The sequence below is a fragment of the Symphalangus syndactylus genome, chromosome 9 (genome assembly GCF_028878055.3).
Source record: "Symphalangus syndactylus isolate Jambi chromosome 9, NHGRI_mSymSyn1-v2.1_pri, whole genome shotgun sequence".
NCBI classification, from domain to species: Eukaryota; Metazoa; Chordata; class Mammalia; order Primates; family Hylobatidae; genus Symphalangus; species Symphalangus syndactylus.
The window spans coordinates 120,252,389-120,279,903 of NC_072431.2; the positions used below are offsets into that span (position 1 = coordinate 120,252,389).

At 43.2% G+C, this 27,515-nt stretch overlaps 1 protein-coding gene across 12 annotated transcripts in view; it reads right to left on the reverse strand.

Annotated features, from left to right (window-relative positions):
• ACER2 (alkaline ceramidase 2) overlaps positions 1–27,515 on the reverse strand; it is a 150,880-nt gene that overhangs the window by 106,197 nt on the left and 17,168 nt on the right. For 5 of the 12 annotated variants that reach the window (XR_008660222.2, XM_055294151.2, XM_055294148.2 and 2 more), the window contains exons 2-4: positions 26,322–26,436; positions 25,462–25,603; positions 24,701–24,792 (exon numbers count right to left, since the gene is read on the reverse strand). Coding sequence is in view for 10 of the 12 variants with exons in the window: in XM_055294151.2 (XP_055150126.1) it covers positions 24,701–24,792; positions 25,462–25,603; positions 26,322–26,436 (349 nt within the window). In the remaining 2 variants the exon portion in view is untranslated. Of the gene's footprint in view, positions 1–207; positions 523–3,641; positions 3,780–17,401; positions 17,540–24,700; positions 24,793–25,461; positions 25,604–26,321; positions 26,437–27,515 lie in introns of those variants that run through there. The other 7 variants (XR_008660221.2, XM_055294145.2, XM_055294143.2 and 4 more) reach the window with 4 other exon arrangements.

The following is a 27,515-nucleotide window of genomic DNA, read 5'->3' on the forward strand; positions in this document are numbered from 1 at the left end:
ATAATTTTATGTTGGTTAAACCACTTTTGCAGTTTAGTGGAAATTTTTTAAAAACTATCCTCACTGTACCCGTACAAAGTTTTAATTTAATATTAATCTTTATCAAACAATAGACCATTTAAAAGCATGTAATCCCTTTTTTTTTTTTTTTTTTTTTAAGATGAAGTCTCACCCTGTCATCCAGGCTGGAGTGCAATGGTGCAATCTCGGCTCACTGCAACCTCTGCCTCCTGGGTTCAAGCAATTCTCCTGCCTCAGCCTCCCAAGTAGCTGGGATTACAGGCACCCACCACCAGGCCCAGCTAGCTAATTTTTGTATTTTTAGTAGAGAGGGAGGGGTTTCACCATGTTGGCCAGGCTGGTCTTGAACTCCTGACCTCAGGTGATCCACCTGCCTCCGCCTCCCAAAGTGCTGGGATTACAGTCGTGAGCCACTGCGCCCAGCTCAAAGACAGTATTTTTATAAACTTTGATGTTGGGGAGGAGGGGATCTTTTTTAAAATTACACAAAATCCAGAAATCCTAAAGAAAAGATTAACAGATGTGACAACATCGAAGTTTAAAACCAGTATGGCACAAAAATATTAACATACTGAAAGACAAATGGGAAACCGCAGGGGGGCAGGGAATATTTGTACCATATGACAAAGTTTAAATCCCTACATACAAAGAACACTAAAGAAATTAATCAGGGTCAGGGTGGGAAGTAGGTGAGAATGGTATGAACAAGATGGGCCTCGTGTTGATAGTTATGGAATCTGGGTGTTGCCTATATGGGGGCTCAATGTATTATTCTCTGTACTTGTGAAAATGTTGCAAATATGCATGAGTGGCACATAGTTATGTAGCTAGTAATGACTGTCTACTATGTGCCAAGTCTAGATGCTGAATATAAACTTATTTTTTTTTTTTTTTTTTTGGAGACGGAGTCTCACTCTGTTGCTCAGGCTAGAGTACAGTGGCACAATCTCGGCTCACTGCAATCTCCGCCTCCCGGGTTCAAACGATTCTCCTGCCTTAACCTCCCAATGAGCTGTGACTACAGGCACATGCCACCACATCCAGCTAATTTTTTGTATTTTTAGTAGAGACGGGGTTTCACCGTGTTAGCCAGGATGGTCTCGATCTCCTGACTTTGTGATCCACCTGCCTCGGCCTCCCAAAGTGCTGGGATTACAGGCGTGAGCCACCACGCCCGGCTGATATAAACTTTTAAAAATAGAAACACTCAATAGACCAGACAAAGAAAATTAAAAGGTGAAATACACATCACAAATTTACATTTGAAAAGATGCCCAACAAAAATACTAATTTTTTAAAAAGACATAATAATAAAAACAAAATATAATTTTTCTCAATCAGGTTAATGGAGATTTAAGAGTTTCCAGTATATATGAAAGTGTGGGTAAAAGACACTCTCTTACAGACTTCAGTAAACAGTGTAAATAGTACAGTTTCTCTGGATTTGGCAATATATATTATTAATTTAACATATGAAAATATTCAGAAACTCAAATCAATCTAGATGTTCATTATAAAGTGTTTGCAAAAGTGGAAAATTAGAAATAACCTCAGTGTCCATTATCAGAGAGAGGTTGATTAAATAAATTATAAAGCGTCCATATTATGAAGTATTTATTAGACACAATAATGAAGATTATATATATGTATTGGTATGGAATGATGTCTGTATAGCATTAGATCTATGTAGTATAGATTTAAGTATTTGGTTAAAAAAAAAAGTTTGGGCCAGGCTCAATGGCTCATGCCTGTAATCCCAGCACTTTGGGAGCCCAAGGCAGGTGGACTGCTTGAGCCCAGGAGTTTCTGACCAGCCTGGGCAACATGGCAAAAGCCCATCTCTACAAAAAAATTCAAAATAAATTAGTCTGGCGCAGTGGCATGCACCTGTATTCCCAGCTCCCTGCGGGGGGTGAGGTGGGAGAATCACTTTCAGTCCAGGAGGCAGAGATTGCAGTGAGCCAAGATCACCCCACTGCACCCCAGCCTGGGCAACAGAGTGAGACTGTCTCAAAACAAAAAAGAAAAGTTTGCATCGTGTATAGAACGATGCTATTTTTTTTAAAAGTAGACATATATATGTGTGTGTGTGTGTACATATAAAATCTCGATAGATATACATCAGACTGTTAATAATTATGTTTCTTTGGGGGATAGAATTATGACAGCCATTCTTTCTATACTTCTATGTTGTTTAAATTTGTTATAAAAATATGTCATTTTATAACTGGAAAGAAAAGATGGTTCAACTTTGAAAAACAAAGCAGAAATATAACAAATTCAGAAACATATTAAGTTTGAGTCAAAATTATTACATAGTTTAAATTTCGAATTTGACTTAAATCATTAGTATGACAAGGGGACTTAGATAGATAAAAATGACCATCTTGAATGAGGTCATATTTACCTAGTGTATACATTTCTCAAAATTCACAATATACACTTAAAATCTGTACATTTTATTATCTGGAAATTATAATCCAACAAATATATAAAGTATATAAATTCACTAGTATTAGTTGAGTTTGAATCTAAAAAATATCAAGCAATGGATCCTAAGACTGTAAACTCCAACTTGTGCTGTTTGAATTTTGTCTTTTGCAAACACTCCTTGAAGTCCCCAAGTCTTAAATTTAGAGTAGGGTGGGTCTCATAGCAAATATACAAAAGTTCACATGAGCAAGGGAACTTAAGTGAATTCTATCAAATTGTGTATTTTTAGCCTATCTCTGGATAGAAGTCAACCTTTTTGCTGAATCTAGATCTAACAAAGTCTGTCCATTTCTTCACCACTAGAATTCCTCTCTGCGTTCCTTCTATCTATAGGGGATAACCTACAGCGGATTTCTCCTCCTCGTGATCTTTTGCAATCAGAAGTCCTGGAGGACAGAAAGGAAAGATCACTCTGGGTTTGAGGCTGAAGCAGTTCCTAAGAAGAAAGCCACTCCGATTTCCCCCAGCTTTCTCAGAATCGGATTCTGCATGTATTTTGTAACCCGCTTTTTTTTTTTTTAACTTAGTGTATTCTGAGCATTCCAAAGTATAGATGCTCCAATGTGCTATTATTGAACTCCAAGGTCGTTTTCTACAGAAACGGGTGGGTGACATTAAACAACTCACTTTAGCTCTCTGGTCTTCTGTCCCCACTTATAGAAATAATGGAAGAGAATGTCTCTAAATGGCCTCTGCCACCCCTCCTTTCACTTGGTCACTCAGGCCCTAAAGGTGGGGTTCCTACTAAGGACCCTCCCAGCCCTCACATCACCTCTTCCCCAGCTTTCCCCTACCTCTCCCCTCCCCTAACACCTAGCTAGAGCTCAGGTTACAGGTTCAGTTCTCAAGCTCCTTTAGGCTTTAATAATGGAGTTAGAGGTAAGAGACTGCAGACCTAAACATGACAATCAGGCCTTTTGTTCCGGCTAAGCCTGCTCCCTGGAGTCAATTCAGCTTTTTACAAAGTGTACTTTCAGTGGCTTCTGAACCACCTGACAGTCCACCTGAAGAGAGAAGCAAGCCAGCAACCCACAGGACACCTGTGCACCACTTGCAGGGTGAACAGAGCCCAAGAGCAAGTGCAAACACACCTGTCCCCGGCCACCTCCCCATTAGCAGGGGCTTACCACACGCAGTGCAGGTAGGGGAAGTTGAAGGATGACAGCAGCTCGCAGAAAGCTCGGTCACTGATCCAGCAGAACAGGGCCAGGGTCCACCAGAGGCCTGAGAAGAGGCCCAGCTTAAACACACGCACGTTGTCACACCTGCACGGGGGTCCAGAGAGTCACTCACTGTCAGACCTTGCCTCCACCTCCTTGCCGGCCACCTTTCCTGTGTCTCCTTCACTGGTTCCTCTCATGCCCACAACCCTATGACACTGAAGTTCTTACCCAACACACAGTCACTCCACAGTCTCATGGATGTAAATACCATACGTACACAGATGGCTCACAGACACCTTTCCCACCCAGGCTTCTCCCCTGACTGCAGACTCATACACCCAACTACATTTTTGTCATGAGCACCCTAATATGCATCTAAATTTAACAAGTCCATAACCTATTCTTCTCCCAATCCTTCTCCTTCTCACACAGCCCACATCCAGTCCATCAGCTCTCCCTTCAAAATATCTCAAACCTGACCTCTTTCCACCACCTCCATCTAGATCCATGCTACCGCCATCTCATCAGAGTCTCCTTCCACCCTTGCCCCTACAGCCAATTTAACAGCCTCCAGCATCTTCCTGTTTAACCAGGGGGAAAGCCAAAGTATTCACATCGGCCACAAGGCCCCGGATGCATGATCTTCCCTTTTCCCCTTCACCTCCTCTCGTGTGTACCCTTCCCTCTCACTGCCTGTACTCAAGCCACTGCAGGATTTGTGCTGTTCCGCAAATATCCCAAGCATGTTCCTGCAAGACCATAGCACTCACTGTGCCCTCTTGCCTGGAATGCTCTTCCCTCATATACAAATCTTTGCTCAAATGTCACTCAGTAAGCCTTTTCCTGATGCTATTTTTAACAATTGCAACACCTGTCTCCACCTCCCAAGTGACTCTCCCTAAGGCCTCTTTCCCCCCTTTAATTTTCTCAGTAGTGATTACAACCTTCCTGACACCCTCTGTGTTTCACTCATGTGTTTCCACTGTGTGTTTATCCACTGACATGGAAGCTGTTTACTGCTGTATCCCAGCACCTGGAAATGTGCCAGACACAGAAGGCACTCAACATGTGTTGAATGAAGGAATAAGTTCTTATTACACATTGGGACAAAATGGTTTTCTGAAACAAATCCTAACAGCTCAATGAAAATTTCAATTGCCGTCTTCTTTCCTTGTTAAAGACTTGCTCATAAAGTGGGTGAGTTCTATCCCTGGGGACGAACGCCTGGGGGCAGCTGGTGGCTGAGGGTCCTTCTTCCCCGGGGGGACCACTCCTGGGTCAGTCAAGATCTCCTATGGGACCCAGAATACAACACGACATCTGCAATTGAGAAGAAGCTTAATTCCTCTTTGTTGAACCCACAGACAGGTGTTAAAAGCCTGACTGGCTACTGCCCTTCCCAGTTGCCTTTCAGAAACATCAGCGAAAGCGTCAATAAAAGTGGGACAGGTTCAGAAAGACCTGCTCAAAAACAAACCAAAATACTCTTGTAGGAAGGCTAAATGCATCCCTTGAAAAGTTTTTAGAAAGAATAGAGGCCTATGACATGGGGAGACTTACATCCCCAGTTACTAAAACAAAGAGATAACAATTTCCATTTCTCGCTTCTGCTTACCACTCTCTACCTTGAATGCCTCGCCTTTGGGCTGGTTCCCTCTCAAAAAGAGCTCATCTCTCACCTTGACCCACCCTCTCCTTCTCTCCAGGCCTCAGCCTCCAGGCTTCTTCCCACACACAATGCCAGATACTATAGGTCTCCCCTTAGTGCAAGCTTGTCCAAAGCCGTGGCCCACAGGCTGCATGCTGACCAGGATGGTTTCGAATGAGGCCCAACACAAATTTGTAACTTTCTTAAAACATTATGAGATTTTTTTTTTTTTTGCGACTTTCTTTTTTTTTTTTTTTTTCTTTTTTTTTTTTAGCTCATCAGCTATCATTAGTGTATTTTTTGTGTGGCCTAAGACAATTTTTCTTCCAATATGGCCCAGGGAAACCAAAAGAGTGGACACCCCTGCCTTAGCACATTCTATCAGGGCACCCTGCCATGTTCCTTCATAACTCTCATCACAAGTTGAAACTATGAATTTATTATCTGTGTAACATCTGGTGTTAAACTAGCCCACAGGCCGGGAGCAGTGGCTCACCCCTGTAATCCCAGCACTTTGGGAGGCCAAGGTGGGCGGATCACTTGAGGTCAGGAGTTGGAGACCAGCCTGGCCAATGTGGTGATATCCCGTCTCTACCAAAAATACAAAAATTAGCCGGGGGTGGTGGCACACGCCTGTAATCCCAGCTACTTGGGAGGCTGAGGCAGGAGAATCGCTTGAACCCAGGTTGCGGAGGTTGCAGAGAGCTGAGATCGCACCACTGCTCCAGCCTGAGCTTCAAGAGCGAGACTCCATCTCAAGAAACAAACAAACAAACTAGCCTAGAAGCCTAACGACCAGAGGAACTACCCGTTTTATTCACTAATGTATACTCCATGCCTGGCAACTATGCCAGGCACTGTTAAATGCTTCCTGAATTAATGGATAAAATTATGCATAAATGGACTGTAATTTGGTAATTTGTAATTTGGGCAGAACATTATTTTTAGATTATTTAAGATTATTGGCCAGGCACAGTGGCTTATGCCTGTAATCTCAACACTTTCGGAGGCCAAGGCCAGGGGATCACAAGGTCAGGAGATCAAGACCATCCTGGCTAACAGGGTGGCCGGGCGCAGTGGCTCACACCTGTAATCCCAGCACTTTGGGAGGCTGAAGCAGGTGAATCACGAGGTCAGGAGATCGAGACCATCCTGACTAACGTGGTGAAACCCCGTCTCTACTAAAAAAACAAAAAAAATTAGCTGGGCGTGGTGATGGGCACCTGTAGTCCCAGCTACTCTGGAGGCTGAGGCAGGAGAATGGCGCGAACTCAGGAGGCGGAGCTTGCAGTGAGCCAAGATCACGCCATTGCACTCCAGCCTGGGCGACTGAGCAAGGCTCCGCCTCAAAAAATAAACAAATAAAATTAAAAATAAAAAAATAAAAATACAATAAATTAGCCGGGCATGATGGCATGCATCTGTAGTCCCAGCTACTCAGGAGGCTGAGGCAAGAGAATCGCTTGAACCCAGGAGGCGGAGGTTGCAGTGAGCCTAGATAGTGCCACTGCACTCCAGCCTGGGTGACAGAGCGAGACCCCAACTCAAAAAAAAAAAGTATTTATTGGGCACCAAATTCCATGCTAGGCACTATAAAATACAAAATAAATAGGCCTCTTGCCTTGAATTTAAAAAATAAAATGAAAATAGGCAAGAACAAATATCAACAAATACATAGAAAATTAGTCTGGGATACGAGGATCCATGAACATCCAGTGAAATTAAACCTAGAAAGTTTGACTTAAGGAGCACACCAGGACAGAGAGCAACGTGTTGGAGATGTCCTGCATGGAGGGCATCAACCGAGAGGGAGGGGCCTGGCTGTTAGTCACTGCAAGCACCAGGACAGGGCCGGCTTGGCATGTACGAGGCAGGAGGGAGGCTCTGTAAAGCCTAGTCTCCGGGCAGCCTGTTACCTTTCTCTGCTTCTAGAGGAAGCAGATCCTGCTAGAAGCTGCTGACCAGCCTTACTGGCACTCGGGGCTTGTCCAAAGCTGCGGTCCATTGGGTTTCACTCCCATTTCTCAGGGCTTTTATCAAAATATCAATGTGAAGTGAAAAAGGGGGGACAAAAATCGTATGTACAGCAGGACCTTATTCTACAATAGAAAAATCTAAGAGGAATGTCTACCATTTCTTCTCTTCTAGACCCTTGATTATATTCTCAAATTTTTCTTAACAATAAAATCACTCCTATAATCAGAAAAAGTATTTGTTTTAATATTATCGATGTATCTGAGTTACTCGGCAATGTACTTAACACCACCAATTTCAGTGTCAGGTCATGACCCAAAATCAGCATAAGCTTTTGTTTTCTCATGGTCTAAGGGAGAGTTCAGAAAAGACAACGGAAATACTTCTCAGGAAGCTGGCTGAAAGAAATGACTAGAAACAAGCTTTAGGAATAAAGGCGAAAGAGAAAGAGAAAGCGAGAAAACAGTTCCTCCTCTACTTCCTCTGAGCAAACGAGCGTGCAGTGAGAAAAATTCAGCTCAGACACAACATCATTGCAGGTGACAACCAGGGAAGATTCGGGAAAGAGGTCCAAGAGCAATAAGGGCATTCTTTTGTCTGGGTATTTTATCAAAGCAGGGAAACAACCATCTTTCCTTTTCCTGGCTGGGAACTGGTGTGGTAAGTGACACAGCAGTGAACAAAGAGACCCCATCCCTGCCTATGTGGAGTCGATGTCCAGCAGAGGGGACAGACACCAAACAAAACAATATAAATAATCTAATTACAATCAGGATGGGTGCCATAAAGGAGAAGTTCAGGGTCCTGGAACAGCATATAAATAGTTCAGTCCACACTGAAGGATGAGTAGAAGTTAGCCAAGCAAGAGGGCCAGAAAAAGGGATGGCATAAATAAGGAAGGGCCTGGGGCTGGCATGTGCAGGGTCCACGGAAGACACAGAAGGTCAGAGTGGCTGAGGATGGAAGGCAGAGGAGTTTCTTGTGGGAGTGATCAGCTCACAGGGGAAGGCTGGAGCATATCAAGGGTTTGGAACTTTATCTTCTTTGCAACATCGACCGGTACAAAAATGACTGTGCTCCGGGCTGGGCATGTGGCTCATGCCTGTAATCTCAGCACTTTGGGAGGCCAAGGAGGGCAGATCATGAGGTCAGCAGATCGAGACCATCCTGGCTAACATAGTGAAACCCTGTCTCTACTAAAAATACAAAAAAGTAGCCGGGCATGGTGGCGAGTGCCTGTGGTCCCAGCTACTTGGGAAGCTGAGGCAGGAGAATCGCTTGAACCCAGGAGGCGGAGGTTGCAGTGAGCTGAGATCATGCCACTGCACTCCAGCCTGGGTGACAGAGTAGGACTCTGTCTCAAAAAAAAAAAAAAGAAAAAGAAAAAATGTGATCAAATGGCATGTTTGGGGAAGGAAGAGGATGCCAGGTTTCAGGCTTGAGTAACTGGGCAAATGGTGCTCCCCTTTTCTGCAACTAGAAATATGATGAAGGGAATCAGAGCTAGAAAAGGCAGATCAGGAATCTGGGTTTGGACAAGCTGAATTTGAGATGCCTGTGATACATGGAATTAGACAGGTTAGGTAGGCAGCTAGACACATAATAGTAGAGCTAAGAGGAAGGACTGGGTTGGAGACGTAAGTTTAGGAGTCATCCGCATATGTAGAGGAATTAAAGCCACAGAAGTAGAGGAGATCTTTCAGGGGGACGTAAAAAGGGAGAAAAACAGTGTCTTAATCCATGCAGGCTGTTATAACAAAACATTGTATACTGGGTGGCTGATAAAAACAGAAATTTGTTTCTCATAGTTCTAGAGGCTGGGAAGTCTGAGATCAAGGTGCCAGCAGAATCAGTGTCTGGTGAGGGCCATTCCTCACAGATGACACCTACTAGAGCTGTGTCCTCACATAGTAGAAGGGCCAAGGCAGCTCTCTGGGGCCTCTTTTAGAAAAGCATTAATCCCATGTATGAGGGCTCTACTCCCACTGACTTAATCACCTTCCAAAAGGGCCCAAGGGCCCACCTCCTAATATTATCACCTTATTAATTAGTATTTCAACATAGGAATTCGGGGAGACACAAACATTCAGACCATAGCAAGCAGGGAGTTGAGGGTGCACCTTAAGGGATCCTGCACGCAAAGCTGCGTAGAAAAGTAGGAGTCTACGCAAGAGACTGAAAAGGAGCTGCCGAGAGGTAGTGGGAAAGCCAGGAGGACGCGTTATCACAGGAGCCATGGCGAAGAACATTTCAAGCATGGGGAGGAGAACTAATTGGGCGAGCAGAAGAGAGAATAACACATAAGATACAGCGGGGCTGAAAACTGATCACTGGGTGTATAGCCTACAGAGAGGGATTTGGGTATCAAAGTAGGGGCAGAAGCCAGATTGGCAAGATTTGAAGAGTAAATGAGAGGTAAGGGATAAAGGGAGCTTTTTTTTTTTTTTTGAGATGGAGTCTTGCTCTGTTGCCCAGGCTGTAGTGCAATGGCGTGATCTCCACATCTCCACGCACCACAACCTCTGCCTCCTGGATTCAAGTGATTCTCCTGCCTCAGCCTCCCGAGTAGCTGGGATTACAGGCATCTGCCACCACACTCAGCTAATTTTTTGTATTTTTAGTAGAGATGAGGTTTCACCCTGTTGGCCAGGCTAGTCTCGAACTCCTGACCTCGTGATGCACCCTCCTCGGTCTCCCAAAGTGATGGGATTACAGGTGTGAGCCACCAATCCCAGCCGATGGAGCTTTTAAAGAAGTTTGGCTATGACAGCAAGGGTGAAAGGGTAGTAGCTAGAGATGTGGATGTGGAGTAGTCCAGACTGGGTGTTTGAGAAGGCAGTAGAGACTCAAATGTGTTTACAGGCTGATAAGAAAGCCCCTTTAGGCCGGGTCTCTACTAAAACTACAAAAATTAGCCAGGCATGGTGGCACACACCTGTAATCCCAATTATGCTACTTGGGAGGCTAAAGCAGGAGAATTGCTTGAACCTGGAGGTGAAGGTTGCAGTGAGCCGAGATCTTGCCACTGCACTCCAGCCTGGGTGACAGAGCGAGACTACGTCTCAAAAAAAAAAAAAAAAGCAAGCCCCTTTAGAGAGGGAGGGGCAATATAGAGGACAATGTACAGGAGTGAAATGGACATAGGAGAGTGGAGGGAATAATCGATTGGTAGAAGACCAATCCTAATGGAAGAAAGTTTACCTCCCATGAAGCTGCCACTTATTAATGTGATGATGAAGACCAATTAGCTTTAGTGATAGCTAACTTTTCCAGGGCAGAACATTTTAAGCATGAAACAAATTTTTTCTTACGTAATTATTTACAAAGATTAGAATATTAAAAGAAAATATATTTCCTTATGTAAAGATCACAATTGTGAAGTCGAATTTATTTAAACTGCATAATAATCTGCCCTAACCACTTGTGTCCTCCATTTGCTCTTCTTTAGGTCTTATGAACTTAAAATATTTTCTCAGCTGGGTGCAGTGGCTCACACCCGTAATCTCAGCACTTTGGGAGGCTTAGGTGGGAAGATTGCCTAAGTGCAGCAGTTCGAAGACGCAATGAGCTATGATCATGCTACTGCACTCCAGCCTGGGCAACAGAGCAAGACCCCATCTCAAAAACAAAACAAAAAAAACTTTCCCTTTCCCTTTTCTTACAACAAAATTATAAGCTAAAACATATTATTACACTCAAGAGTTACAATGAAACTAGACTGCAGTGAATTCTCAAGAAACAGCTAAATCCAGAACATTCTATTCACTTCAAGCCTAATATAAGCTAGCATCACTGGACTGCATGCTACAAATGGAAATCATTTCAGATGTTGTCACCAGCAATTTAATTATGTGTTTGCCAAAGAGCTTTAAGATGTGTTAACATCCAGAGCTGGCTAGACGAGGATGCAAATGGAGCCAAAGGCACAGGAGCCAGTCCCTCCAGGTCCACAAACACAGCAGAGAAGTCACTTCAACTAACATCTTTACCCAAGGCACATTAGGGAGAGTTCCTGGATAATAAAGGTAAGATCCCTAAAAAAGAGATACAATAGGAAGAAGCAGATGATTTAGCTGTACTTGCTGAAACACAGTGGCAAGGAAAAGGAAAGGCAACAAGTATTTGCTGAGATCTACCATGTGACAGATACTAGACTAAATATCTTATTTAATCCTTACTGCAAGACTGTGAGATCTAAGCATTATTATCCTTCAATTTCAAATAAGGACAGTAAGATCTAAGTAAGTGAAGTAAATGCCCAAAGTTTCCAGGCTAGTAAAAGCCTGAACTGAGACCCAAACTCAGGACTTTCTAGCCCCAAAACCCATGCTCCACTAAATTGAGGGAGTCTCAAGAAATTCCATGACTCTGTATCTTGCCCAGTCATTTGCAAGATATAGACCTTTGACTTTTCAGAGGTAACGGGCACCATGGAAAATTCAGAGTTCCACAAAATAAAATTACTGCCTTTGAGAACACAACATCAGAGAAGAAGATGAGAAGAAAGCAGGAGATAAGTATCTATATTTAAGAGAGAATGGGCTAAGTACAATGTAAAAGCACAAAGAGTTTAGGAAGAGAGCAATTACATCTGCTCGAGGGGATAAGAAGGCATTAAGAAAGGCCTCGTGAAGGAGCTGGTGTCTAGGATGCACACTGCAGAAGGGGTAGGATTTTGTAAAGTAGTAGTAGGAAAGGGCATTTCAGGGGGAGAAGAAAGTATGAGCAAAGATCTGAAGACCAGAAAACAAGGAGGCGGTCCAAATTGGTTGGTCATAGGACATGCAGAAGGAAACAGAGGAACAAAAAGCTCTAAGGGAAGCCGAGACAACGAGGCGCCACTGAAGGTTTTTGTAAAGGATAAGGGAGTAACAGTCTGAAAGAAGAGATTGGAGGAAGAAGAGACTGGTTAGAAAGCAAATGCAATGGTCCTCTGGAGGGGTGTGAGGGTGGGGCAATGGATATGGGAGGAGGTGACCGATGAAACATTGCAGAGGGCGATTCCATGAAATCCAGCAATCATCTGAGGTGGCAGGAGATGAGGGGCCCAATGATTGTAGGATTTCAAGTGTAATGGACTCAGAAAATAGTGACACCATTAAAATAATCTGGGAACTCTAAGACAGAATTTAGGAAAGGTCATTGAGGGGAACCGTAGGCAAAGAGGGCATGCAGACAAGCCAGTAATCTCGCCTATTACAGCTTAGGAAGGCTCTGACTGGGATACCCAGCAGATAGCTGGGAATATGAAACTGAACTTCAGGAAAGAGACAAGGATGGACTGCAGAGAACCATGCAGAGTGATGACAGCTGAACACAAGAGGGTGAATGAGATTTTCAATAATTAAACAGAAAAGGTTGAATACACAATCTTGGAGAATGCCTACCTTAGGAAGCAAAGGAGCAGAGTAGGAACAGTCAGGTATGAAAGCCTGTATTACACAGAATCATAGAAGCCAAAAGAAGAAAATTTAGAGAGGGAGGAGGCTGACAGTGTCAGATTCTTCAGACAGCCAAGGATAGGGAGCACTGAAAACAAGCTATTCTATTTGGAAGTAAAAGGCCCTTAGCACAGCCTAAGGAAATAACGTAATGAGTGCACAAAGATACACAAAGATGTTCATCACAGAGATATTTCTAATAATGAAAAACTGGAAACAACCTAAATGGTCAAAAACAGGAAATGTGTTGACTAATTAAAATAAATGAAAAGTAAATTACAATCCTACATGGCCATTTAAAATGAGGACCTAGATCTGTATTTATTTACAGAGAAGGAGGACTACAATACATTCCTAAGTGAGAAAGTCAAATTTCAGATTAACTCATATGAGAATGAGCTAATTTTTATTTAAAAAAATACAGCTAGATTTTTTTTTTAAAGATAAGATGGCAAAGAATAAAAAAGGCTGTAAGAAGATACAAGATACACCAAAAAGCTAACAGTCATTATCAAATGGCAGGTTTGGTTATTTTATTTTTATTTAGTACATAAAAACTATGAGCCAAGTACTATCAAATATTAATTTTCCTGAATAAATGACAGATTTCTTTTTTGCTTGTCTATATTCTCCAATTTATCTACAAAAAATATGAGTTACTTGATAAAATTAGTTTTTTAAAAAACATCATTAGTGACTCTTGAATGAACATTTCATACTAAAGATGGGGAGGGGAGCCAGACTGCAAGGGATTCAAGAAGGAAGGGCAGGCTGGCTGCAGTGGCTCACACCTGCAATCCCAACACTTTGGGAGGCTGAGGCAAGAGGACTGCTTGAGGCCAGGAGTTTGAGAACCCCTGAGCACAGTGAGACTTCGTCTCTATTAAGAAAAAAAAAAAAGAAGGGCTTTCTTCTTTCTTCTTCTTTTTTTTTTTTTTTTTTTTTTTGAGATAGTCTCGCTCTGTCACCCTGGCTGGAGTGCACTGGCACAATCTCGGCTCACTGCAAGCTCCGCCTCCCGGGTTCACGCCATTCTCCTGCCTCAGCCTCCCAATTAGCTGGGACTACAGGCGCCCACCACCACACCCAGCTAATATTTTGTATTTTTAGTAGAGACGGGATTTCACTGTGTTAGCCAGGATGGTCTCGATCTCCTGACCTCGTGATCTGCCTGCCTAAGCCTCCCAAAGTACTGGGATTACAGGCATGCGCCACTGTGCACAGCTTTTATTTTTTTTCTTTTTTTGAGACAAGTCTCACTCTGTCACCCAGGCTAGAGTACAGCAGTGTGATCTCAGCTCACTGCAACTTCTGCCTCCTAGGTTCAGGCGATTCTCCTGCCTCAGCCTCCTGTGTAGCTGGGATTACAGGTGCCCACCACCATGCTCAGCTAATTTTTGCATTTTTAGTAGAGACATGTTTTCATCATGTTGGCCAGGCTGGTCTCAAATTCCTGACTTGAAGTGATCTGCCTACCCCGGCCTCCTAATACAGGTGTGAGCCACCGTGCCCAGCTGGGCTTTCTTCTTAAACTCTCTTAAGAAACCTGGCTAGAAGAGGACAGAGTAGCAAGTCGCTCTGTCCTGTGCTGCAGATGGCAATCTGGACCTCGGCCAGCCCTCAAGGTCATCACAGAGCAGACATGCTTTGCTCAGAAGAATCCTGTAGCCACAGTGGCAAAAAGGATCCTAAATCCAGGCCTCAGTTATGGCAGAGTTATTTTTTGTTCTTTTGTGTTTTTTTGAGATGGAGTCTTGCCCTGTCACCCAGGCTGGAGTGCAGTGGTGCGATCTCGGCCCACTGCAAGCTCCACCTCCCAGGTTCATGCCATTCTCCTGCCTCAGCCTCCCCAGCAGCTGGGACTACAGGCACACACTGCCATGCCCAGCTAATTTTTTTGTATTTTTAGTAGAGACGGGGTTTCACTGCGTTAGCCAGGATGGTCTCGATCTTCTGACCTTGTGATCCACCGGCCTTGGCCTTCCAGAGTGCTGGGATTACAGGTGTGAGCCACCGCGCCCAGCCTATGGCAGAGTTTTTGGATATATAAAAGTATGAGAGAACATCTCCACGAAGGGCAGTGGCTTGATGTGAGCTTCACTGAGAACTTTCTCCATGAGAAGAAACACAGCTTGATGGAGGTTTACGACTCCAGACTTACTCAGCATTAAGTCTGTTGGATGATAAGATAACCATTTATTTATTAAAGGCTACAAATTCTTCCTCTCTATATCTCTTTGTGATATCAGATTCCAAACTGCTACCCAGAAATAGAGAAAGTATTTCTGCCAGAGGGCTAAAGATCCTCACGCTTGAGATGTACAGTTTAGAATAGATCTATAGTTCTCAAACAGGTGGGCACCACACAGAGTCACCTGAGCAGGTTCTGAGGGTTTTTGTTTTGTTTATAGCTTTGTGTATAGCTTTATTGGGGTATACTTCACATACCATAAAATTCCCCTATTTAAAATGTACAGGTCAGGTCAGGCAAGGTGGCACATGCCTGTAATCCTAGCACTTTGGGAGGCTGAGGTAGGCAGACTGCCTGACCTCAGGAGTTCAAGACCACCCTGAGCAACATCGTGAAACCCCATCTGTACTAAAATACAAAAAATTGACCAGGCATGGTGGTGGGCGCCTGTAGTCCCAGCTACTCAGGAGGCTGAGGCAGGAGAATTGCTTGAACCCAGGAGGCGGAGGTTGCAGTGGGCCAAGATCGTGCGACTGTGCTCCAGCTTGGGTGACAGAGTGAGACTCCATCTTAAAAAAAAAAAAAAAAAAAGTGTACAGGTCAGTGTGTTTTGATATCTTCAACCCATCACCACAATCTCATTTTATAATTTTTCCAACATTCCAATAAGAAGCCCTTACTTAGTAGTAGTCATTCCCTTTTCCGCCTCCCCTACCACCTCCTTACATCTCTACTCTAACCCTACCCTCACCCCAGCCCCACCCAAATGCGTTTTTGAGTTTTAAACTCTATAGATGCCCAGGCCACTATACTAGACCTCCAAAATCCAAATCTTTGCAGAGGCAGTGCTAGCACCTGCACTAGCATCTGTCCTTGCTCGTGCACTTCCCAGGTGATTCTGATGAGTCTCCCGTCAAGAGCCAGGGGACCTTGCACTCAGCTGGACTCAGTAAACACTTGAGTGATGATACAAATGAGTAGGAGGATTTGAGGTTGCTCAGAACACTTCTGACTCTAAAAAGTAACATCAGTGATAAAGTAGACAGCTAATTTTTTTTAATTAAAGTTATTAGAGGATAGGGATTGAACCCTTTATTTATTCAAGTATTTGCTTTTCTACTCAAAAAGACTCACTGCCATAGTTAATCTTCTAGGACCACTTCAGCCTGTGTCTGAAGAGACTCTTACATCCCCAGTCCTTGAAGGATGTAGAAGCCAACTAGGCAAGATCTGCCAGCATCCTTCAGCTGCCAGACAGCAAGTTCCAGTACACAATTTCAACTGCCTTTGGCCCCACCTGTTATTGCTGACAATCAAAGCAACTCCCTAGTGACAAAGCGAGTGGAAAGAAATGTATGTCTCCTCTCAAATCGAAGAGGAGAGAAAGCTGACTTCACACATTACACAGAGCAACTATCACACTAAGATTTCAGTTACAAGACTTCAACTAAGACATTAAATGTCCATAACAATGAGACAATCATGAATTAAAATGTGTTTTTTAGGCGAGGCATGGTGGCTCACACCTGTAATCCCAGCACTTTGGGAGGCCAAGGCAGGTGGATCACTTGAGGTCAGGAGTTCAAGACCAGACTGGCCAACATGGCGAAACCCCATCCCTAATGAAAATACAAAAATTAGCTAGGCGTGGTAGCAGGCACCTGGAATCCCAGCTACTCGGGACGGTAAGGCAGGAGAATCGCTTGAACCCGGGAGGTGGTGGTTGCAGTGAGCCGAGATTGTGCAACTGCACTCCAGCCTGGGCAACAGAGCAAGACTCCACCTCAAAAAAAAAAAAAAAAAAAAAAAGCACTTTTTAAATGGCTGGAAATAAAAAGAAGTGTTTTCAAAGAGCATGGAAATAAGGGCAGTGATTAGATGTATTTCAGTTGGGTCTAGAAGAGGACAATCATGTAACAAGAAGTGCTAAACGAAAATGTTTCTGATTATCAACCTGAACTCTGAGTACACAAGTTCCCAAAGGAAAATGCTAATGCAAAAGCAAAACCTTTACCTAATAGATTGTAAATGAGACACTAAGCCTCAGAGAAAGTATCATAGTCAACTGCAGTCCACCTGAAGTGCATATTTCCTTATAGATACAAACTCATTTTCCCTGCCTCCTTCCTCTTTTTCCTTCTGTGTGTGAATGCAATAACCTTTCTAGGACTTTTCTTTTCTACAGAATTAAGTCTAGACAGCTTGGTCTTAGGCACTGAGATGGTCCTGGTAAGCTAGCTTGTGATCAGTGGGATACACTGCATTTGCTAAACAGCTGCTGCCCTCCTACTGAAAATGAGATTATTAGTATTTTGAACCAAACCATCAAATTGCTTCCATCCAACAGTCAACAACTAACTCTTCACGAGGAATAAAACTCCTCTTCTGCTGCAGGACAGCAAAGAAGCCCTGAACTGGTGTGTTCCCAGCACAGGGACAACTAAGGGTAGGCAGGAATGATGGCACCTACCTCTTTAGCTCTGCGATGAGCAGTGCAGTGCAAGGAACTCCCAGGGTCATCAGAGAGATGTTGTTGATGGCGGGCTTGACAAATGCCAGGCACGTCGTAACCGCAGACAGGACACAGACCACCACCTTGAACCTACCCCTGAATCCATGAAAGCAAAACCAAATCCATTAGAAAAGGAGTTCTTGTTTGTTTGTTTGTTTAATGTTAGCAAGGTACAGGCATTGCCAGAAATGCAAGCTGAGAAATTCTGCGCTAAGTACCAAGGTTCAAAAAGCCACTCACACTCACTGGCTTAGGAATTCCACTTCAAGAAATTTATCCTTAGGAAATAATCAGAGATTTTCAAAATATTTAGCCATGAGAATGGTAAAGTTAGTCAACCTACTTCACTGAAGGTGAGATATGGATAACTGTTTTTTTCGTATGATTTTTCCGTATTTTTTCAGATGTTCGATTTCTCTGTATTTTTTCAGACGTTCTACAGCAGGACTTAACAATTTTTTTCTACAAAGGGTTTTTGGGTTTGGGCTGGGTATAGTGGCTCACACCTGTAATCCTAGCACTTTGGGAGGCCAAAGTGGGAGGATGGCCTGAGCCCAGGAATTTGAGGTTACAGTGAGCTATAACCTAAAAATAAAATAAATTTTATATATGTATATTTTGAATTAAATGTTTATATATATAAGTGTAAAGAATATATATTATATATTTTTATATATAACTATATTATACCTATCTATATATAGCATAACTATATGGTTATAAGTATAAATAATTAAATATGTGCATAATAAATATGTGTAATTATATTAAATAAATATTAATTATATTTAATAAATCATATATATATATACACACATACACACACCCACACACACACATATATATATAGGTTTTGCAGGTCCTAAGGTCTCAACTACTCAACTCTCTCATTACAGAGAATAAGTAAATGAATGGGCATGGCTGGGTGCCAATAAAACCTGATTTGCAAAACAGAACCCTTTTGGCCCACAGGACATAGTTTGTCACCCCCTGTTCTACAAAGTGAACGTGTATAACTTTCGTAAGTAAAACAGAGACCATTCACAAACCATAAAGCAACCTAGTTTAAAAGAAAATTTGTCCTACATGTCTAGCACACCCAAAAAAAGTTTTAAGAAAAAATTTCAATAGACTAAGAAAAAATAGCCTATATTTACTGACAATCTACAAGTCTAGTATGCACTAGAATTTACACTGACAAGTTTTTGAAATGACAAGTCTTAGACAAATAACTGATACTATCTTCATACCCCTCAGTGGAGGTCATTTCAGTAGAAAGAGCCAGAAGTGGCGACGTGATCCTAGACATGCTCTTTCTTTTCTCCCTGGGACCCATTTCCTTATCTGTAAAACGAAAAGGCTGGACTAGATGATTTCCAAGGCCTCATTCATGACTTAAATTTAGGAGTACATGATTTTCCTGAAGTTTCTGTTATTCCTCATTAGCACAATTTATTTTGGCCAAGAGCCCCTGGAACAGGTCACAGTTAAGAAGCCAATTTGAATGAAATTCCATTATAAAGAAATCAAAGGGCATTGAACCCTCAAAATACAAATTTATCTTTTAAATAGGAAAGCCATTCATCATCAAGGCACAGGAAATCATTGATCAAGCTGCCAACTTTCAGACTGGAATGAACAGGAATTATAGCTCTGAACCTCTACCAGAGGAAAAAATATATGTGGGAAAGGCTCCAGGCAGCTAATCCTCAGGAGAGGCATGTTTTTCTTCTGGCCTCGGCTGCTGTTCTTCGTCTACTGGAGGAAAGGCCGCCTGCTCCAGCCTCAGGGTGAGGGCCCACAGCCATCACGTGCAGAGCCCTTGGGGACCCACAATAACTCTTCCACTGGGTTTGATATATGCCAGGGCAATTTGGCCTTTTTCGTTAGGATAAACACATAATCAGAAATGTCCAGAGTGCATCACCTCTCTGTACCCAATGGTTTAAGAATTAGGCACAGGTCACAGAGGGTAACAGAGTAATTCAAGGCATAGGTGTTCCAGTGAGACCGATATGCATTCAAATCCTGCCTCCATTGCTTAGTAGCTGTGAGACCTTTGGCAAGTAACTCAACTCTTTGAGCCTTTCCCACACAAAAATTAAGACACTCTGCCTCACAGTGTTCTTGCAAGCATTAACACAGTGCCCGGTACATATTATGTACTAATAAAATTCATTATTACTGTTATCCTTACCATCATTTTAAAAATAAATACTACTTTAAATATTATTGTTGTTGATATCATACTCTCAGGGAAAATATAATTGAGCTGCTGTTGCAATCACCAAAGGCTCCACAGAGTACTGCCAAATGGTTTAAAGGCAGTAAGCTTGAAAAAACATGGGTTTTTGTTGTTGTTGTTTGGTTTTGTCGGGTTTTGTTTTTTTGTTTTTTCGGTTTTTTTTTTTTTTTTGAGACGGAGTCTCGCTCTGTCACCCAGGCTGGAGAGCAGTGGCGCGATCTCAGCTCACTGAAACCTCCGCCTCCTGGGTTCAAGCAATTCTCCTGCCTCAGCCTCCCGAGTAGCTGGGATTACAGGCACCTGCCACAACCCGAAGCTAATTTATGTATTTTTAGTAGAGATGGGGTTTCACCATGCTGGCCAGGCTAGTCTCAAACTCCTGACCTCAGGTGATCCACCTGCCTCGGCCTCCCAAAGTGCTGAGATTACAGACATGAGCTACTGCACCCAGCTGCAAAACATGCTTTCTTTAGGGAGGCCGTCTGCAGATGCCTCCCCATGGCAAGTCCAGAAGGTGTACAGGAATGTGCTGGCCAACGAGGACATCCTGTGAACACAAGCAGCCGGGAAAAGAAAACAGAGGCCATGTGGCCAGCAGAAAGCCAGCCAGCCAGCCCAGGAGACCCCAGAGTCAACAGAATCCCTGGGTACAAGACAGCTAGAGATATCCAGGAGTAAGAGGCCCCGACAGGGTGTTTTTCTAAACTGTGATTGGTGACAGCCTCTGGTCCTGTTTTCAACTTCCCAGCCCATTAGGGTCTCGCACTGAAACACAAGGTCAGAAAACCCTTAGCACCACTGCTTCCTGTATTCTCTAATCCAAAATCTAACAACCCAGTACCATCATCAAAATATTTTTATAGTAAAGCTGTTACTGTTATCATTAACTACCCTTTAAAGCAGTGGTTTTCAAGCCTATAGCCTGTGTCCCTTTTTACCAAAGTAAAACTTTGTTTTCAGACTTGAAAACCACTATCATTGGCTTTTTTACACAGTAAAAAGGGACACAGGGTATAGGATTGAAAACCACAACCATTGGCTACTCTTTAAAGCAGTGGTAATTTCACTTCATTTCTGAAATGAAATTTATAGATGATAAAACCTCCCATCATAATGACCACCAAAAACATGTCCACAAGCTTCCTAAATGTCTCATAAGAATTGGGGCCGGGCGCAGTGGCTCACGCTTGTAATCCCAGCACTTTGGGAGGCCGAGGCGGGCGGATCACGAGGTCAGGAGATCGAGACCACGGTGAAACCCCGTCTCTACTAAAAATACAGAAAAAAAAATTAGCCAGGCGTGGTGGCGGGTGCCTGTAGTCCCAGCTACTCGGAGAGGCTGAGGCAGGAGAATGGCATGAACCCGGGAGGCGGAGCTTGCAGTGAGCCGAGATCGAGCCACTGCACTCCAGCCTGGGTGAGAGAGCGAGACTCCGTCTCAAAAAAAAAAAAAAAAAAAAAAGAATTGGAAATGTCCCTGGTTAAGATCCACTGCTATAAGCTACCAAAACATAATCTATTTAGAACAGCCAGCCCTTGATAGTCACAGCAATATAGCATTTGGTCATGAAAGGGACCTCACAGAGCTAATTCAATCCTGTTATTTTATAACTAAAGCACTAAGGCCCAGAGAGTTTAAAATTCCAGCCTCAACTCATCCAGCAAGAATGTTAGCAGGGTGGGCAGATCCCAGACTGCTTGCTCCCTTGCTATTCAAGATTCAAAAAATAAAGTGGATTTTATCTAAAGATAAAATCATAAAAACTATAGCAGAATAAATTATTTAAGAAGTGGATACAAGGTTGGGCACAGTGGCTCATGCCTATTATCCCAGCACTTTGGGAGGCCAAGGTGGGAGTATCTCTTGAGCCCAGGAGTTTGAGACCAGCCTGGGCAACATGATAAAACCTTGTCTCTACAAAAAATACAAAAATCAGCCAGGTGCAGTGACAGGCAGCTGTGGTCCCGGCCACTTGGAAGGCTGAGGTAGGAGGATCACTTGAGCGTAGAGTGCAGTGAGCCGTGACTGTACCACTGCACTCCAGCCTGGGCAACAGAGTGAGATCCTGTCTCCAAAAAACAAAACAAAAAAAGTAGATACAATTACCCTATAATAGTTCCTTGTTCTCATTTTTTTTCTCAAAATAAAAATTCTAAAAATTATTAATAACCACCAGCAATTGAGTATATGTCCTAAAGAGTCTCAGGACATTTTAACCAAGATGAAAGAAAGTTTTTTTCTATAAACCCAACATTTATATCCTATTGACATAATGAACATTAATAATTTCCCCATATAAAATATGTACAATTATGATATATCAATAAAAAATTCAGGCCAGGCGCAGTGGCTCATGCCTGTAATCCCAGCACTTTGGGAGGCCGAGGCGAGCAGATCACGAGGTCAGGAGTTCGAGACCAGCCTGGCCAACCTAGTGAAACCCTGTCTCTACTAAAAATACAAAAATTAGCTGGGCATGGTGGCAAGTGCCTGTAATTCTAGCTACTTGGGAGGCTGAGGCAGGAGAATGGTTTGAACCCAGGAGGCAAAGGTTGTAGTGAGCCAAGATCGCACCACTGCTCTCTAGCCTGGGTGACAGAGCAAGACTTCATCTCAAAAACAAAACAAAACAAAAAAAACCCACTTGTCCATAAGCCATTCATAATAACCACCAGAACCTATTGAGTCTTTACTCTGTGTGAGCCATTGTACTATATGACTTACGTAATTTTCCCATGTATTTCTGATCCCATTAGGAAGATACTTTTGTCATCTCCACTTTACAGACAAGCAAAACAGGGTCCCAGAGCCTTTTTTTTTTTTAAGTGAATTGTTATTCAAAGCCATGTTGTCTCATGCAAACTTACTTAGCCACCACATTCTACTGTCTCTTCTCCAAAAATCTCACGTTAAAACTATTTTTAATGTGTGTTTAGAATATTCCAGCAAAGGCCGGATGTGGTGGCTCACACCTGTAATCCCAGCACTTTGGGAGGCCAAGGCAGACAGATCACCTGAGGTGAGGAGTTCGAGACCAGCCTGGCCAACATGGCAAAACCCCGTCTCTACTAAAAATACAAAAATTAGCCACGTGTGGTGGCATGCACCTGGAATCCCAGCGACTCAGGAGGCTGAGGCAGGAGAATCACATGAGCCGAGATCGTACTATTGCACTCCAGCCTGGGCAATAAGAGTGAAACCATCTCAAAAAAAAAAACAAAATGAAACAAGAAAGAATATTCCAGCAAAGTCTAGATCAAGAAAAAAAGAAAAGAAAGAGAAAGACAGAGAGAGAAGGAAAGGAAAGGAAAGGAAAGGGAAGGGAAAGGGAAAGGGAAAGGGAAAGGGAAAGGGAAAGGGAAAGGAAAGGAAAGGAAAGGAAAGGAAAGGAAAGGAAAGGAAAGGAAGGGCATGGTGGCTCACACCTGTAATCCCAACACTTTTGGGAGGCCAAGGCAGGTGGATCACGAGGTCAGGAGATCGAGCCCATCCTGGCTAACACGGTGAAACCCCATCTCTACTAAGAATACAAAAAATTAGCAGGGCATGGTGGCGGACGCCTGTAGTCCCAGCTACTCAGGAGGCTGAGGCAGGAGAATGGTGTGAACCCAGGAGGCGGAGCTTGCAGTGAGCCCAGATCTCGCCACAGCACTCCAGCCCGGGCAACAGAGACAGAGTCCGTCTCAGAGAAAAAGAAAAGAAGAGAAGAGAAGAGAAGAGAAGAGAAGAGAAGAGAAGAGAAGAGAAGAGAAGAGTAGAGTAGAGTAGAGTAGAGTGGGGGGGAGGGAGGGAAGGGAGAAAGAAAGAAAAAGAGATAAATGTTTACTATTTGGTAAGCTCAGGCAGATAAACCGGAAATCCCTGATCTACAGAAATCCTGGTTTTGACATGAATTTTTTGGTCTGGTCTGCCACTTCCACTGCAGAGCTGCCACCTGTCCCACGTCACGGGGAGTGAAGTACAAGCAAAGGGGCTTGGCCTTCTTGCCCTCCCTGGTCACTGGAAAATTGAAGATGTGCAAATAGAGTTGAAATCCTTATTTACTTTTCCCTTAACGTGTACCTTTTATTTCTTTGCTCATTAAAATTTTCAATGTCCATTATCTCCATCGATTTGTATGCATATCTCAGAAATGCTAGGCAGAACTCTCCTCTCCATGCCCCAGGCAGTCAGGAGAGCTAACTTTGACTGAACCCTCTCCATGTTCCTTAGTATTATGCTAAGTGCCGTACAGGATCGTCTCAAAGATGAAAACTATTGTTTACCTAATTTTACAGACAGGGAAATAGAAAGAGTCAAGACAAGTCATACAGTTTGCAAGTTGTAAAGCTAGGATTCAAACCCAGTTTCCAAAGCCAGGGATATATACACATATGGTTCCCAGTGCCTCCAAAGGAGGACAGAGTGGCTATATCTTCACATCTTCCCACAGAAATGCTGCAGGCTGCTGGTGATGAAAAAGTCCCAACAGTCACAGACAACTCTGCCTCACAATATGTTTTAATTATTTTTTTTCTATTTTTTTAATGGGGTTTCACTGTGTTGCCCAGGCTGGGCTCAAACTCCTGGGCTCAAGAGATCTTCCTGCCTCAGCTTTCTGAGTGGCTGGGACTACAGGCGTGCACCACCCCAGCTGGCTCTGTTTTCATTTTTTTTTTTTTTTTTTTTTTTTTTTGAGACGGAGTCTCACTCTGTCGCCCAGGCTGGAGCGCAGTGGTGCAATCTCAGCTCACTGCAAGCTCCGCCTCCCAGGTTCACACCATTCTCCTGCCTCAGCCTCCCGAGTAGCTGGGACTACAGGCACCCGCCACCACGCCCGGCTAATTTTTTGTATTTTTAGTAGAGATGGGATTTCACTGTGTTAGCCAGGATGGTCTCGATCTTCTGACCTCGTGATCCGCCCGCCTCAGCCTCCCAAAGTGCTAGGATTGCAGGTGTGAGCCACTGCGCCCGGCAATCAGCTTCACTTTTCATCACAGTACCTGACATATCCTAATATTATATTATTTACTTGTTTGTTTGTTGATTTGTAATCTCCCCAACTTCAGTGTAAGCTCATTAGAGGAAGACTCTGCTGTTTTGTTTACTGTGATATTCCAGTGCCTAGAAAAATGCATAGTAAAATATAAGTGTTCAAAAATATTTGCTGGATGAATACCTGTATAACCCTAACACAATGGCTATTAAAATGCATCCCTTCCTGAAATTCTGGGTTTCCAGTTTGAACATATATACAGCATATGAGTGTGTATGTGCGTGTGTCTGTGTGTGCACGCACACACGCAGGTGCACAGCTCTCATCGGAAGCAAAAAAAAAAGAAAAAAAGGCAACTTGAAAACTACAGTATCTGTAGCTCCAAGAACCAGTTCATCAGTCTGGATTCTACTTCAGATGTATAAAACTGGTGGAGCTGGATTAGTCTCAAGGAAACATTCTAGCAGAAAATCAAAGAGTACTGAATAACCATTCAGTAATGTCGCCCCCACTGAAGGTCTTTCCACTCTTGCTCACATCAAACAAGGGCACTATTTGACTTTTTGTCCCTAATGTTATATCACTTCTTCCCCAAGCATTATTAAAATTCTCTCTTTAATCTGTCAGTTTACTTATATTGTCAGATCATAAAAACAATCAGTAGATATTGAACAAGTATATGATAAGCTCATCACTAGGCTGAGCTCAATCATGTGCTATTTTTCTTCATATATATATATTGTTATATTGGGTACTGCACCTAGTGGTAAATGCAAAAATGTTTAGTGCAAGCTTACCGGTCATTCCGAAAGATCTTTGGTAGATACCTTCTGGGGAACCACATGGCCAAAGCACACATCAGAACCCAAAGGATTGCAAGTTCATCAAGCATCTGACCCAGGAAACTAAGGGTTGCATGGAAGTAGACGGATCCAATTCCTAGAATCAATTACAACCAATAAAAAAAGGTCACCACAGAAGAGACACAAATTCAATACACTGCTTAAGGATAGTCCTTTCACCAACGGTTATCACAGTCACCAGATCACTCTCTCTCTCTGAAAAAAGAAACTGAAGAAAGAAACTCACACCACCCAGGCATGCATGCCTCAAGTCTAGAAAGAGGATTTCAACTAGGGCCCAAATATCAGCACATCTGAACTTTCACAGTTAAACACATTCTGTCTTCATCCACTGAGCCTGTCTGGGAAGAGGCAGTAAATAAAAGTCAACATTCCCTCACTGTTAAGAATTCCCAGCCTGCCTGTGGGAGGAAATGGAAATGACACAAGTATTTCACAAAACAATGAGGGATCAAACATCTACATTTTTTTCTTTAATTTTAGTCCATTAGAAACCAGTCTCCCCAGAGTTCAATTGTTTCACCTGACTTTCTTCAGACGTTCAGAAAATTGCACTGGCATAGCCCCAATAGCTACTACACAAATGAAGTCTCAAATGCACGCAAGTGATAGTAATGCCAACCTTGTTATCAAGCCTGCATTCAAGCAAGGGGGAAAAAAAAGTTTGCTAAGACCTCAGAGTGACTTTAGTTTACAAAACATTATGTTCAAAGGGGAGAGGAAGTGTGTGGAATTCCTTCTACCCTCCCCCGCACCACCCCGTTAAGTGCGTGTTCCCAAATGACTCCACTTACCCACTACAACCAAAAGAGTCCAGATTAAGTAGATGCCGCTGTTGAAGCATGTTGCATACTGACGAAACAAGCACATGCAGATGGGCGGTAAAATGAAAAATAAGACATTGCTGATCTGCAGGAAGAAAATGTAAAACAGAAAGATGAGTATTAAGTAAAAAGGGCAAAAAATAAAGTGGCCTCTTCCAAGTATGTCCTTGCAAACTCGGATAAATGTGGTCACACATCTCGTTTAAGCTCTTGCACTTTTTCTTTCTCTTTTTTCTTTGAGATGGAGTCTCACTCTGTCACCCAGGCTGGAAGGCTGAAGTGCAGTGGCACAATCTTGGCTCACTGCAACCTCTACCTCCCGAGTTCAAGCAATTCCCCTGCCTCAGCCTCCTGAGTAGCTGGGATTACAGGCACCCACCACCATGCCTGGCTCATTTTCGTATTTTTAGTAAGATGAGGTTTCACCATGTTGGCCAGGCTGGTCTCGGAACTCCCAACCTCAGGTGATCTGCCTGCCTCAGCCTCCCAATGTGCTGGGATTGCAGGCATGAGCCACTGCGCCCAGCCTCTGACACTTTTTTTGACTACAGATATACAATCAGGAGAATTTAAAGCTTTTTAAATGACCATTTAAGGGGCTCCCTGCTGCTTCTTTGATCATAGGAGCAGCTATAAAAACACTGCAGTCTATGAATGCTGCCCAAGCTCCTCTCTTATTCTTATTAACTAAGAAGTAAATAAGAATTAACCAGTAATTCTTATTGCAAGGTTAATTATGAATCATTCTAATTTACTTGCACTTATTTTTTTTCATAATCTTTTTTTAAGAGACACAGTCTAGCTATGTTGTCCAGGCTGGACTGAAGTGATCCTCCCACCACAGCCTCCCAAGTAGCTGGGACTAGGCACATGCCACCATGCCTGGCTCCATTTACTTTTTTTTTTTTTTTGAGACAGAGTTTCTTTCTTATAGCCCAGGCTAGAGTTCTTTGGTGCAGTCTCAGCTCACTGCAACTTCTGCCTCCCAGGTTCAAGCGATTCTCCTGCCTCAGCCTCCCGAGTAGCTGGGATTACAGGCGCTCACCACCACACCCAGTTAATTTTTGTATTTTTAGTAGAGACAGGGTTTCACCATGTTAGCCAGGCTGGTCTCGAACTCCTGACCTCAGGTGATCCACTCGTCTCAGGCCTCCCAAAGTTCTG